The sequence below is a fragment of the Mauremys mutica genome, chromosome 10 (assembly GCF_020497125.1).
Source record: "Mauremys mutica isolate MM-2020 ecotype Southern chromosome 10, ASM2049712v1, whole genome shotgun sequence".
NCBI classification, from domain to species: Eukaryota; Metazoa; Chordata; order Testudines; family Geoemydidae; genus Mauremys; species Mauremys mutica.
In genome coordinates, this window is record NC_059081.1 from 64944572 (window position 1) to 64957252 (window position 12681).

The 12681-nt window shown below is 48.6% G+C and overlaps 1 protein-coding gene across 4 annotated transcripts in view; it reads left to right on the forward strand.

Moving 5' to 3' along the window:
• Nucleotides 1-12681, forward strand: part of LOC123378274 — a 208266-nt gene that overhangs the window by 144858 nt on the left and 50727 nt on the right. For all 4 annotated transcript variants that reach the window (XM_045031861.1, XM_045031859.1, XM_045031858.1 and 1 more), the window contains one exon: nucleotides 459-569. In XM_045031861.1, coding sequence (XP_044887796.1) covers nucleotides 459-569 — 111 coding nt within the window. The remainder of the gene's footprint in view (nucleotides 1-458; nucleotides 570-12681) is intronic.

Consider the following 12681-nt stretch of genomic DNA (forward strand, 5'->3'; position numbering starts at 1 on the left):
ATTAGGGGGCTGGAGCACATGACTTCTGAGGAGAGGCTGAGGGAACTGGGATTGTTTAGTCTGCAGAAGAGAAGAATGAGGGGTAGAAGATGACAGAACAAGGAGTAATGGTCTCAAGTTGCAGAGGGGGAGGTTTAGGTTGGATATCTGAGGTCCCTTCCAACCCTGAGATTCTATGATTCTATGATTCTATGAATTTGTGAAATCTGCTGCAAAGGTGTGAAAAAGGGAATGCCTAAATGAGTAGGAAAATAGTCCCGATTCTGCTCCCTTTTTGAGGACCATTAGCAAAACTTCACTGGAAGCTCAGGTTGGGTAATTTATGAGCCTGCTTGGCAATTATTTAGAAAAATTAAAAGGTCCGAGCCAGTCACTCATGGACAGTCTCATACTATAGGGCTGGCCTCAGGTAAAGTAGAAATAATAAACCACTCCTTTTTCCCCTTTCTGATTGGTAGTTGAAGTGCCGCTGCTACACCCAGAGGATATCTGCTCCGATTCTGTCTACGGAAGAGATACAGGCTGTAGAGAGAGAGAAGAAAGATCTCCAGTACCAGATGCTCACTTTGGTAAGTGCTCTTTGTGTTGGTTGCTATGGGAGTGCCATAGAAAAGAGAGGGAACTCTGTGTCTATGTGTATATGTAACTAGAGAGGTAATACAAAGAAAACCATTTACTGGTGCATAATAATATGTAACACTGGCCATAAGTCAGTAGTTCAATAAGGTGGTTGTTACACATTGTAAATGGCTTCCTGAATCAAGTTTCTAGCAGTGGCAACAGCTTAAGGGCTATAATTAGCCAAAAGCAAGCACAGAAAAATATTCCCTCTGCATTGTAAAATTGATCCAAAACTTGGTTCCAAAGCCTTAATTGGCATAAAATTGGACAGCTTCTAGGAAAGCAGTGGATAGTCTGAATGGAGAGCTGCTTTGGATACACCAAATAGTGGCTTGCATTTTTTTTTCTTCCCCGTGCAATGTCACATTTTTTATTTGGAAAAGCAAAGTAGCTTCCCAGTAACAGTGGCATTTCCTGCTTTCCCCCCCCCCGCTCAAAAGTATTCAGTTTATGGACTAGATTCAGTCTGGCACTACATGTGGGGGAGAGAAGGAAGGAATGGCTAAGGACTCTTACCCAGCCATGCTGCACGTAGGCCTAGTATGGTTCTACTACTTGGGCTTGAGTCACAAAAAGACTGAGGTGTCTAACTGCCACGTTAGGTGCCAAAATCTCAGAATCAGGCTCCACTGGGATTCATGAACCCCCTGCTCAGATTCTTCCGAACCCTTTAGGCATCTAAATTTGCTCGGCTCACAGACTTGGCAGGAAAAGTTTCCCCAGGTACCTATGTTTCTGTCACGGAGCATGTTCACGGCAGCCTTACTCTGGGCACCCAGATCCCGAAGCCCCAGAGCGATTCACAAAGTGGGGAAAGATCAATGTTCCTCTATCGATCAGGGAAGCGTGCTCAGAGCTCACCTACAGGATCAGGCCCCATGTGTGAGCTTACACAAAACAGCGGAAGATTCTCATTAAATATCCACAGTGGAATAGCTTCAACAGACGAGATGAAGACGCCCTACATTAGAATAGCCCAGTGGTTAGGGCACCTCCCTGAGATGGCAGATCCCTGTTCAAATCCCTTCTCCCCATCGGGCAGAGGTGGGTCTTGGACTGGGGTCTCCCACTGGGTTGTTATGAGGGAGGTGGTCCTCCTTGCTAAACAGCCTGGGCGCCTAGCACCAAGAGAGGGTTTGCAGCTGAGAATCCCAAGCAGAGACAGGCTATTCCCTGCAGCCTGGCTTTAGGCCCCAAACTCCCTGTGAGGGGCAGAGCTTAGCACACACCCGTTGGTGCAGCATTGCCCTTTGGCTGGATTAGGTGAGATGCTGCCTTGTGTTCTGGATATTGTTAAGCCCATTGTAAAGGAGCCAAGGTGCTGAACTCGGGCTTGGTGAATCCCAGTGATTCCCCCCTCCCCCATGGTGCCTTAACATTAGGTGTGGTGGCCACTGAGCATCATCACGCTTAAGTCCCTATGTGAATCTCACCCTTTGAGTTTCCTGGGCCTAGTCCTGAGTCCAATGAAGTCAATGGGAGTATTGCCACCGACATCAACGGGGCTAAATTTTGTCACTAAGCCCTGGGAAAATTAGCATTGTTGTCACCAAATAGGCTCTTCCCTGGCAGATCTGGCCTGGTACATCCGGAGCACACAGCATAACCTGTCAAAGGGTGTATCAGTGGCTGCTCTCCCCAGTTGCCTGCTTCCAGGGTATCTCTCTCAGAAGCTCCCATTGGATGTTGTGCCTTTGCTCACCCCCCTGCCAAGAGCTGTGGCTTCAAACCACATTTTAGCCCTGACGCTTTACCTGGCTGGGTCACATCATGTGGGAAGGTTTAAAAAATATTGATTTGGATCAGCCTCAGTTCTAGACTCTTACCTGCACTAGAAAATTTAGTTACTACCAAGGCTAGACTAGAGAGTTCATAGCACTGTATTTTGAAAACCTGTTCCCAATTGCTGTAGTTTTTCTATTGTTGATGAACCTTTCTTGAGGGGATCATACTGGTGAAGAAAAGGCAGGGAATTTTCCTTCTCTGTCTCCAGGAGAGTGGTGAATAAAGGGTTATTTTGTACCCTCTGAGAGGAACTGTGCAGTCAGAGTTCATGGTACATGTGTGTTGGAGAGAGGAATCAAAATGCTGGATTGGGATTAATAAACTCAAACATTTTCTTTGCATCACTAAATACCAATCTTCACAGCCCTGCAGGATACCCAGTGATCTGTGGGAAAAAAGTGATGTTTGGCACTTGGGGCAAGGGAGGGAAATTGCCCGGCATTTTGGCAGAATTATTAAAGGCCCTATAATTAATGGTGCTCATGCTAGTACAGTGCTAAGACAACCCCTGTATTCAAAGCAAATACAAAGGGACAGATCCTCTGCTGGTGAAAATCAGTGGAACTACATTGACTTACGCTAGCTGAGGGCCTGGCCCAAAGTCTTCAAGGCCTATTGAAGTAGCCTTCAAGAGTCGGCATATTGACAGTGAGATCTGATGTTGCGGGTAGTTATGCACCGTGCTATATTTTGGTTTTCTACAGACTCCCAAAGCAGCCTCAGGGATGCAGGCAAATCCTGCTACGCATGAACTCACAGTTGTTCAGCTTTCCTTCTTGGAAGTTATTTTCATTTTTAGCATTTGTCATTTCCCGTATGATTTCATCTTCCAAGTCTAACACTCTCACATTTGTGTTTTCACAGTTTTACCCCTGCTTAATGAGACCAAGAGAGTTAAAACCAGCTGTATTTCATTATTATTTTAAAGCAAAATCTGTTTAGAACACTGAAAGCCTTTCTAAAGCCACACCGGGTGGCTTGTTTGGATGTGGGGAAAAAGTAGTAGTGGGTATTTTTTGGTCTGCTTCATCCTCTTATTACTCAAATAACAGCTCACAAGAAAATAGTATCAGAGGGGTAGCCGTGTTAGTCTGGATCTGTAAAAGCAGCAAAGAGTCCAGTGGCACCTTATAGACTAACAGACATATTGGAGCATGAGTTTTCATGGGTGAATACCCACTTCGTCGGATGCAAATGTCACATGCATCCGATGAAGTGAGTATTCACTCATGAAAGCTCATGCTCCAATAAGAAAATAGTAGTAGTGTATCCCAGTTGCTGCTTGCAGAACTGAGCTAGTGTGAGTGATGCACAACTTAGTGTACAAATAGAACTATGGCAGATGGGAGAAGAGCCATACCCAAAACGAGATGTATCATAGGTCTTTTGCTCCAAAAATAACCATTGTAACAGGGGCTCTGAGGAACATGAAGGCTGCGGATGAACCTCAGCATGTTGGGAGCCCCGAATCCCAAGTGGCATAATCTTACCTTGAGAGGCAATGTGATTAAATATAGACTGAAGATTTTGATGCTGGAATTTCTAGTAAATTTATGAGTTGTATGTAGCTGAGCAGTGTGGGCAGTTAAAAGTGGTTGTCAGGGAACCTTTTGAAAGGGAAGAACCAAGAGCACTTGGTAGGGTTAAGCATAATAGGAGGGTTAAAGCTTATCCCAGACAATTCTAAACCTGCATCCAACTTGGGATATGAAAAAAAGCATCCTTATTCCATCATGGATGCTGAACAGAGGCTGCCAGGGATGCAGAAATGTGCCTTTGGGCTGTGGACAAATGGGAGCTTGGGAAATTTAGTTTTTTGGGGGCAGTGACTGTCTTTGTGTGATGTTTGTGTGCGGCGTGCTTAGTTTCTTTCTGTTAAGTGTCATTCATTATCTGTATGGCAGTAGCACCTGGAGACCCTAATTAGGGACGTAATTTGTGATCTCGGGAAGACTTGAAATCTGCTCCTCAGGGGGAAGTACTGCTATGCTAACCTATTCTGCTACCTAGCACCCAATCCGCTTGATCACTCCTTTGCATCGTAGCCAATGTGGAATCATCATCTATTCTTGCTACTGCTGTACAAGTGTGTGAGTAGGGAAGGGCAGGGACAGAAACGTAAGTCAGGAGGTGGTGGGTACCAAAAAGGACAATAGGAGGTGTAAGGAACTGGGATTGGGTAGAGTCTTAGAAATGTGGGGCTGGATGGGACCTTGAGTAGTCATCGTTAGCGGACTTTCCCTTCACCCCCTCCTCCAGTTCTTGTCATGCAGCCAGAAAGCGGAAGACCAGAAGTCTGAAGCGCAAACAATGGGATGTTTATTGGGGTTAGTTCCAAACAAGTATATCCATAGCTCTACGCGCCGGCAGAGTCTGTTCCCCAGTGTTCCATTCCCAGCTGTGACACGGCAGAGAATTTACCCCGTGTCCCCCTTCCCAGCTCGGACGCCATGGAGCATTTACCCCATTTCCCTCTTCCCAGCTCTGTCGTCGCAGAGCCTTGCCTGTGTCCTCATTCCCCGTTTTCCCTATCCCCACCTCCTCCTTCTTAGCAGGCCCAAATATGCCTGGAATACAGTCCCATCCCTTGCAACTTAGGGTCATCTTCCATTTTTGGATCTGGGGTCTTCATTCCATCCCTTTGTACCCCATGGGAGGGGTAAGGAGCGAGGTTGTGCTCTGATCAGGGACGGGTGTTTCTTTGGTCTTTAATGTTTTATACCTTCCCGCACAAGTCCTTTTGCCCCTCCCAACTGGTTGTTTGACTTTGCCTCAACCCCTATCTCAAGGCAATCTTAAAGCGTGCTCTGAAGTAAAGCTTCAACTGCTCTTATCTGTTCCCAAGCAAATCCAGCTGACTAGGCAGAAGCAACGTCACAGTGTCTTTCTCCCTTGTTTACACATTTTAGTATAAAAGTATCAAAAAGTCAAACCCAACATTTTATCCCAGGCTAACAAACAGACCCATATAGCAACAATCCCCTGTGCTGAGGCAGGACCAAGTAAACTTAAATCCTTGACAGGTGTTTGTCCAACCTGCTCTTCAAAACCCCCAGTGATGAAGTGAAGGCTCCCAAAGTCATTTGTGGATGCAGAGTTTTAACTAACAGCAGGAATTTACCCCAAGGCCCTGAATTATCACCAACACCTTAATTTTTCTTACTACAGTTATACAGCCTGGTACCTCTAAAAACCTGTTTGTGTTTGTGTGTATAAACACAGTTAATTACACACACACACATATATATATATACACACACAGGCACACACAACCCACAAATATCAAAGGCTGGGTTGAGGCCTTTTAAAAAGGCCTCAAAAATCAGGCCCAAGAGCCCTTAGCAGGGATCAAAATCCACAGCATGTTGGTTTCAAGGGAGGTTAGATTTCCCGAATCAAAAGCCACCGATTACAAGAGAGCTCTAATGGTCACCTGGGTAATGTTCAGACTGAGACTAAATAATGCGGTTAGTGGCATCCGAAGTCAATATCTAGCCCCTCTTCCATTTGGTGGATGCATCAAAGTATCTAAAAGCGAAAAGTAGGTTCCAATGGCAAAAGTGATGGTCAGGGTGTGTTGTTTTTGAAGCATATAAAAAATAATGTTGGTGTGGAATGTTTGAGTCTTGTGTCCTTTAAAGATGGCTGAAAAAGAGAAGCATTAAATACAAGTGTCTATAAACTGAACTGATTTTTGCCTTCATTTTGTCCAGGTCTAGTAGGACTAACAGTGTAATGTTCCATCTGAAAACCTTCATTTTTGCTATTTATTAAAGTGAAGGCAGTCCACGTTGTCTCCAAAATGGGATGCTAACGCAGTCAGTGGCATATTACATCTGGATGCACAAAAATGACCTTCATAGCTCACTCGAGGCTTTGTCTCTTTAGAGTTATGGTTCATTCCTGTGTTAGTGATAATAAACTATATTATATTCCACTTCACACTGATGGGGTCCATCTACACAATGCAAAGGAACCTTTTTTTAAAAAAAAATGTCAGTGCCTTTCACTGTGTTTTATTAATAAAGGATGTGAAGGAAAATGAGCTCAAATCGCTTCTCAGATGATAGATATATGTGGTCTTAATAAACGATTAGATTTTAATTAGTATTTATAAGTGTTTCACATACATAGTTGGAATATTATTACACAGTACATCAGGGCTACCAGATGTCTGGTAATCAGAATAGACACGTATCTAGGACACAAATCAGAGTGAGCCACAGAGAGCTTTACTCCTCAGCTGCTGAACTTGGTGGAACCTTGTCCATTTAAGTCAATGGCATTTTCTTTTTGTTTGGCTTGTTTTTTCTGTAGTGTTCCAGGAATGCCTGAAATAATCCAGCATCAGAGGGGTAGCTGTGTTAGTCTGGATCTGTAAAAAGCGACAAAGAGTCCTGTGGCACCTTATAGACTAACAGACATACTCCATTTTTCCATTTCATCAATCACAATGTTTATATGACTCTAAAAACTGTTTGCTAAAACCGTATCGCTACCGCGACTAGAACTTGTTCTGTGTTTAGCAGAAGCAAACGGCTCAGTGGAATGAGTGCTCAGTGTGATGAACAGGGCTTGAAGTGAAGAGAAGAAGCTGAATGAACGTTACCACTGTCGAAGCTGTTGTTTCACTCAAAATGAGTGATAACACTCGCTCAGTGTTTCATGATAAACTCATTCAGATACCAAGTCACTGAAAAAAAAAATCCTGCAACAATAGAACACATTTTACAAACAGGGTACTTAAGTCTTTTCTAGGAGTATTTTGCATCCCTTAAAATGTTGCCATAATGGTATCCTTTAATTTGAATTTAAAAATATGGTCATCTTCCCCCTCCTCTGAAATAAATATTCTTACCATCTACTTGTAAGTGATCTGGAATTAAAACTAATATGCCTGTGTTTAGAAAAATGTAGTAGTAGTTTTTTTTGGCACTTCATTTGTGTGTGTATATATAATGTGCACTTCTGTGACCAGAAACCCTTTCCTCCTTTGTGGCATTGTGCCCCCATGCACCACTGACCTCCCGAGAACTGGCTAGTTTCCCAACAACTAAACCCCTTATCACTTAAGACCAAAGGAGGCATAGGTATTTTTTAAAATAACCACTTGTCTGATTAATAAAGACCAGGATGAAATGTTACTGAGTGTGGGGGAAAATAATCCCAGTCACATTAATGTCGACACTGTATCTTTAACAAATTCTTTGGAACCTCCTTAACTTCTCTCTGCACTTTGGCGTATACGGCAGGCCTTAATTAGCACAGATTTTTCACATTCATGGATAGATTGGAAATTTGGAAGCACTTAATGAAAAAGGTCTGTTACCTTGACCAGGCTGAAATTACAGTTAGAGGACGTTTGCGTGCTCCAAAGGCTGGCTGCATACAAATATATGAATATTAACATCCTGCAGACAGAAATCCAAACATAAGATCTTTAAAGAGGCAGGGATGGAGCCTCAGCTTCAGTGAAGTGTCCAATGTTTACGCCAACTGAGGATCTGGCCTACAGTGTCTACTTTGGTTCTCGATCCATGGCCACTGCAGATAAAAATAACATCTTCTGATGTTACCAAAGCATTGCATCTTCTTCTCCTGAAGATAAACCTCTGTGTGCCTCTGTATTGTGGGGTGGTATGGATCTGAACTTGAATCCAGAGCCACATTTAGCAGCTTTATCCTCTTTCTCTCTACCTCTAGGGCCAAGCTTGATTGTTCGTTTTCACTTCTTTGCTGCCTAGCTACAAGGAAATAGCAGCCACCTATCTCAGCCCCGTACTGTCTCCTCCTTGTACTGCAGCATCATTCTGATGGCTCTTGGCTAGGTGAAGCTAGTTTTGCTAAAGGATGTATACAGTATCTTGGCTACTGTCAGAACTGAACCTTTGGTAATGCCCACCCACTTTACTCTTGTATTCCACGGTCATTGCCCTCCAATGGGCAAATGGAAACAAATCCAAGATTCCTCCCCCCATGTGTTGCTACTTTCACCTCTGGTAAAGCCGTGTCTAGAACACTCAAACTACTAAGAGGTGTGATCCTGAGGCCTATTGCACCAACCTGGGGAAGAGGATAACTTTGCCGAGTGGTTATGAGGTTAATAGTTGGGTTATAGTTAGATGCAGAAATAACATCGGCCAAACCACATTTGCTTGACGTAGGAATGGTGCACAATCAAGGTTCATAGACCAAATGCTATTACTTCTTCTATAAGGCATTGTCTTCAAAAAATTACTGTTAAAGTAGGCAGTGTGGCCTAGAGGGCTGAGCGCAGAATTGGGATCTGCCAGTCCTGAGTGCTAAACTTGGCTCTGCTCTTACTCATTATGTGGCCTTGACCAAGTCACTTTATCTTGCTGTCACAGGTCTCCCAACTGAAGAATGGGTATGATGATGATTGTGGGGGTTAGGACTAGGAAGCTTTCTTTGGCAACAGCTTCTCCCGTAGCTGCCTGTTGCATGGTTTCTTGAACCTTCCTCTGAGTCATCTGGTCCTGGCCCAGCGCCTATGTTTTTAGGCTCTCTTATTTCATTTTCCTTTTGTTGTTGTTTTTTGTTCCCATAGCACTATGATAGAAGAGGTCACTTCCTAAACATGTAAATATAGACACACAAAGACACAATTAAAGGTAGCTCTGAGCAAGCAGAGAGAAAAATATGCAGAAATAGGGGGAAAATCATGTTGAGTAAGATGGTAAGGTGCCTAAGGCCTGGTCTACACTAAGAAGGGGGTTCGAATTAGGGTACGCAAATTCAGCTACGTGAATAGCGTAGCTGAATTCGAAGTACCCTAATTCGAACAACTCACCCGTCCACACGCGGCGGGGTCGAACTCCGCGGCTCCCCCGTCGACTCCGCCAACTCCTTCTGCCGAGGTGGAGTACCGGAGTTGACCGCGGCGCTTCCGGAGTTCGAACTATCGCGTCTAGATCAGACGCGATAGTTCAAACTCCAAAAAGTCGAACTCTCCGCGTCGAACCGGCAGGTAAGTGTAGACGTACCCTAAGAGACAGTGCAATGAGAAGTAAATGATGCATTTTTCTTTAGCTATTCTAGTATCTTAGATGATACTAAGTTCTTCTTCGAGTGATTGCTCCTATGCATTCCAGTTAGGTGTGCGCGCCGCGCGTGCACGGCTCTTCGGAAGACTTTTACCCTAGCAACACTCGGTGGGTCGGCTGGGCGCCCCCTGGAGTGGCGCCGCTATAGCGCAGGATATATACCCCAGCCGACCCATCCGCTCCTCAGTTCCTTCTTTCCGCCCGTGACGGCCGTTAGAACAGTGGAGCGCAGCTTAGCTGACCTCCACCTCCCTAGCTACTCGTAGTTTCTCTCGTTTAGTGTATAGTTTATAGTTGTAGTTAACTTTATTTGTTTGTAGTATAGGATTTATTTTCAGGGGTTCGGGGTTTATCCCCTTCCCCTCACCCGGTGCCGGGTCCGATGCCCGGTCCACAGGGTTTTACAATGCTCGGCCGGCCACAAGCCATTGCCGGCAAGAGATCCTCTCCTTAGTGCCTCGAGGATTCTCAACTGACAGATAAGTGCCGCATTTGCGGGGCCTTTGATCCTAGAACAAAGGGGAGCGGGACTTTCGTCTCAAACAGCTCCTGAGGGAGGCAGCTCTTGCTCCTCCGCTCTTGGCGCCAAGCGCTGGTTAGTCTTCAAGGAGCGCTCCCTCGGCACCGGTTCCCCGGTGCCGCCAAGGCCTCCCGGCACTGGCCCTCGCTGACTCCGACGTCCACTCGGCGTGGTTCCCTCTCCTGGAGGATGAAGAGGCACAATATACTTGCTGCGTCCGAGCCGCCTGCTCCGCAGCCGAGCGCTATGCTCAGTCGGATCGCCCGGCACCGATGTCTGCCGCGGCACCAACAATATCCGCACCATTACCTCCGGCCAGGCAAGAGCCGTCGAGTCCGGTGCCGGAAACTCCCCGGTACGGACCGTGGTCGAGCTTGCTATGACGCTGCGTCCGAGCCGCCTGCTCCGCAGCCGAGCGCTATGCTCAGTCGGATCGCCCGGCACCGATGTCTGCCGGGGCACCGACAATATCCACACCATTAACTCCGGCCAGGCAAGAGCCGTCGAGTCCGGTGCTGGAAAGCTCCCCGGCACGGACCGTGGTCGAGCTCGCTTTGACGCTGCGTCGGAGCCATCTGCTCCGCAGCCGAGCGCTATGCACAGTCGGATCACCCGGCACCGAGGTCGGCCGCAGGAACCGACAATATCCGCACCATTAACTCCGGCCAGGCAAGAGCCGTCGAGTCCGGTGCTGGAAAGCTCCCCGGTACGGACCGTGGTCGAGCTCGCTAAGACGCTGCGTCCGAGCCGCCTGCTCCGCAGCCGAGCACTATGCTCAGTCGGTTCGCCGGCACCGATGTCTGCCGCGGCACCGACTATATCCGCGCCGTTACTTCCGGCCAGGCAAGAGCCGTCGAGTCCGGTGCTGGAGAGCTCTCCGGTACGGACCGTGGTCGAGCTCGCTAAGACGCTGCGTCCGAGCCGCCTGCTCCGCAGCCGAGCGCTATGCTCAGTCGGATCGCCCGGCACCGATGTCTGCCGCGGCACCGACAGTATCCACACCGTTACCTCCGGCCAGGCAAGAGCTGTTGAGTCCGGTGCTGGAAAGCTCCCCGGTACGAACCATGGTCGAGCTCGCTTTTCAGCGGCGTCCGAGTGGCCCGCACCGCAGCCCGAGCGCTCTACTACGTTGGGCTGCCCGGCACCGGTGACTGCTACGGCACCGACAGTATCAGCACCGTAGACTACGGCCTCGCAAGAGCCGTCGAGTCCAACACCTGAATGCTCCCCGGCACGAGCTGTGGTCGAGCTCACTATTCCCTCCACGCTGGGAACATTTCCACAGCAAGGGAGTTGATGGCCAGGGCAGGGCCTGCGCTGCTTAACCCCCGACATCGCCGGTGCGGGTTATATGGTCTTTGGCGAGCCTATCTTGCTCACGCCACCCTGCGTCGGCACTGCAGAGCGGCACCGTCCCCGATCGCGGTCCCGCAGACGTTCTCGGTCCCGTCACCGATCGAGGTCCCGACGCCGCTCGTGGTCTCGGCACCGTTCTCCATTGCGGTACCTTTAGTACTCGCGGCATCGGCCAGCGTCACGTTTGCTGGCCCGGTACATTCGGCACCGCTCCCGCTCCCGGCACCGCCCCAGGCACTGAGACTCCCGTACCCACTCCTGAACGTCGAGCCTCGCGCTCTCGGTCGACCGCCCAGCACAGCTCCAGTGGCAGGTCTCGTTCTCGGTACCGGTATGTCTCCGGGTGCCGATCCCCGGTGCCGAGTTGAGCGACGTCAGTTAGAGAAGGAGACTCTACCAAAGGCTCTTCAGCTCCTTCAGGGCCACCCAGTCACGCATCAGTGTTGCCACGTGCGGACACTTCATATGCACAGTACTCTCTTTTCCGATGTGCCCTCCAGAGTCTTCCAGGAGACCTATCAGAGGTCCTTCTAGTCACCATGGGCGTACTGCCACGCCAGAGGCATATCGGTGCTCCCATCTCGCTCCGTTCCGTCGGAGCTCTGGGTGCCAGAGGCGACAATTAGCCGTCCCCCTGCGACCAGTACGGAGCAAGCCCCGGTTCAGCCACCGGGCTCCCAGATCCCACCGGATCAGGAGGTCGTCCAGGAGTGCGAGCCCACACAGGACCCGCTTGTCCCTGGCCTTTCTTCTTCCTCCTCCCCAGCTGAGGCGGGGGCAGGAACATACTCCTTGGGCCCTCCTCTGATCGGAATGCAAGTGCATAGCATCATCCAGGGGGTACGAGTACCTAGGTACATCTAACCCCCCCCCCCGCTCCCTTGTCGTCCAGTCCCTCAATGGGATGGACCGCCATGGCCAGCAGGCACCAGCTCCTAAATCCTAGGGGGCTAGGCGACTGGTCTTACGGGGCCGTACAAGGTACTCGGCGGGGGCCCTGCCACTTTGTGTAGCAAACTAGCAAGCCCTGCTTAGCCGCTACTATGGGTGGCGGTGGGCAACTTTACAGAGTCGGTTCTTCAGAACTCACGTCAAGAGTTCGATGCCCTCCTGGATCGAAGGAAGAAGCTGGATGGAGCTTCCCTCCAGGCCTAGTTGGATGCAGCTGACTTCGCTGCCACGACCCTGGCCTCGGGTGTGGCCACGAGGCGCATTTCCTGGCTCCGGTTATCGAGCCTTCCCTCGCAGCTGCTGTCCACTATACAGGACTTGCCCTGCACTGGCAAAGGCCTGTTCTCTGAGAAAGCTGGCCCTAGGCTGCAAAGCCTGAAGGGC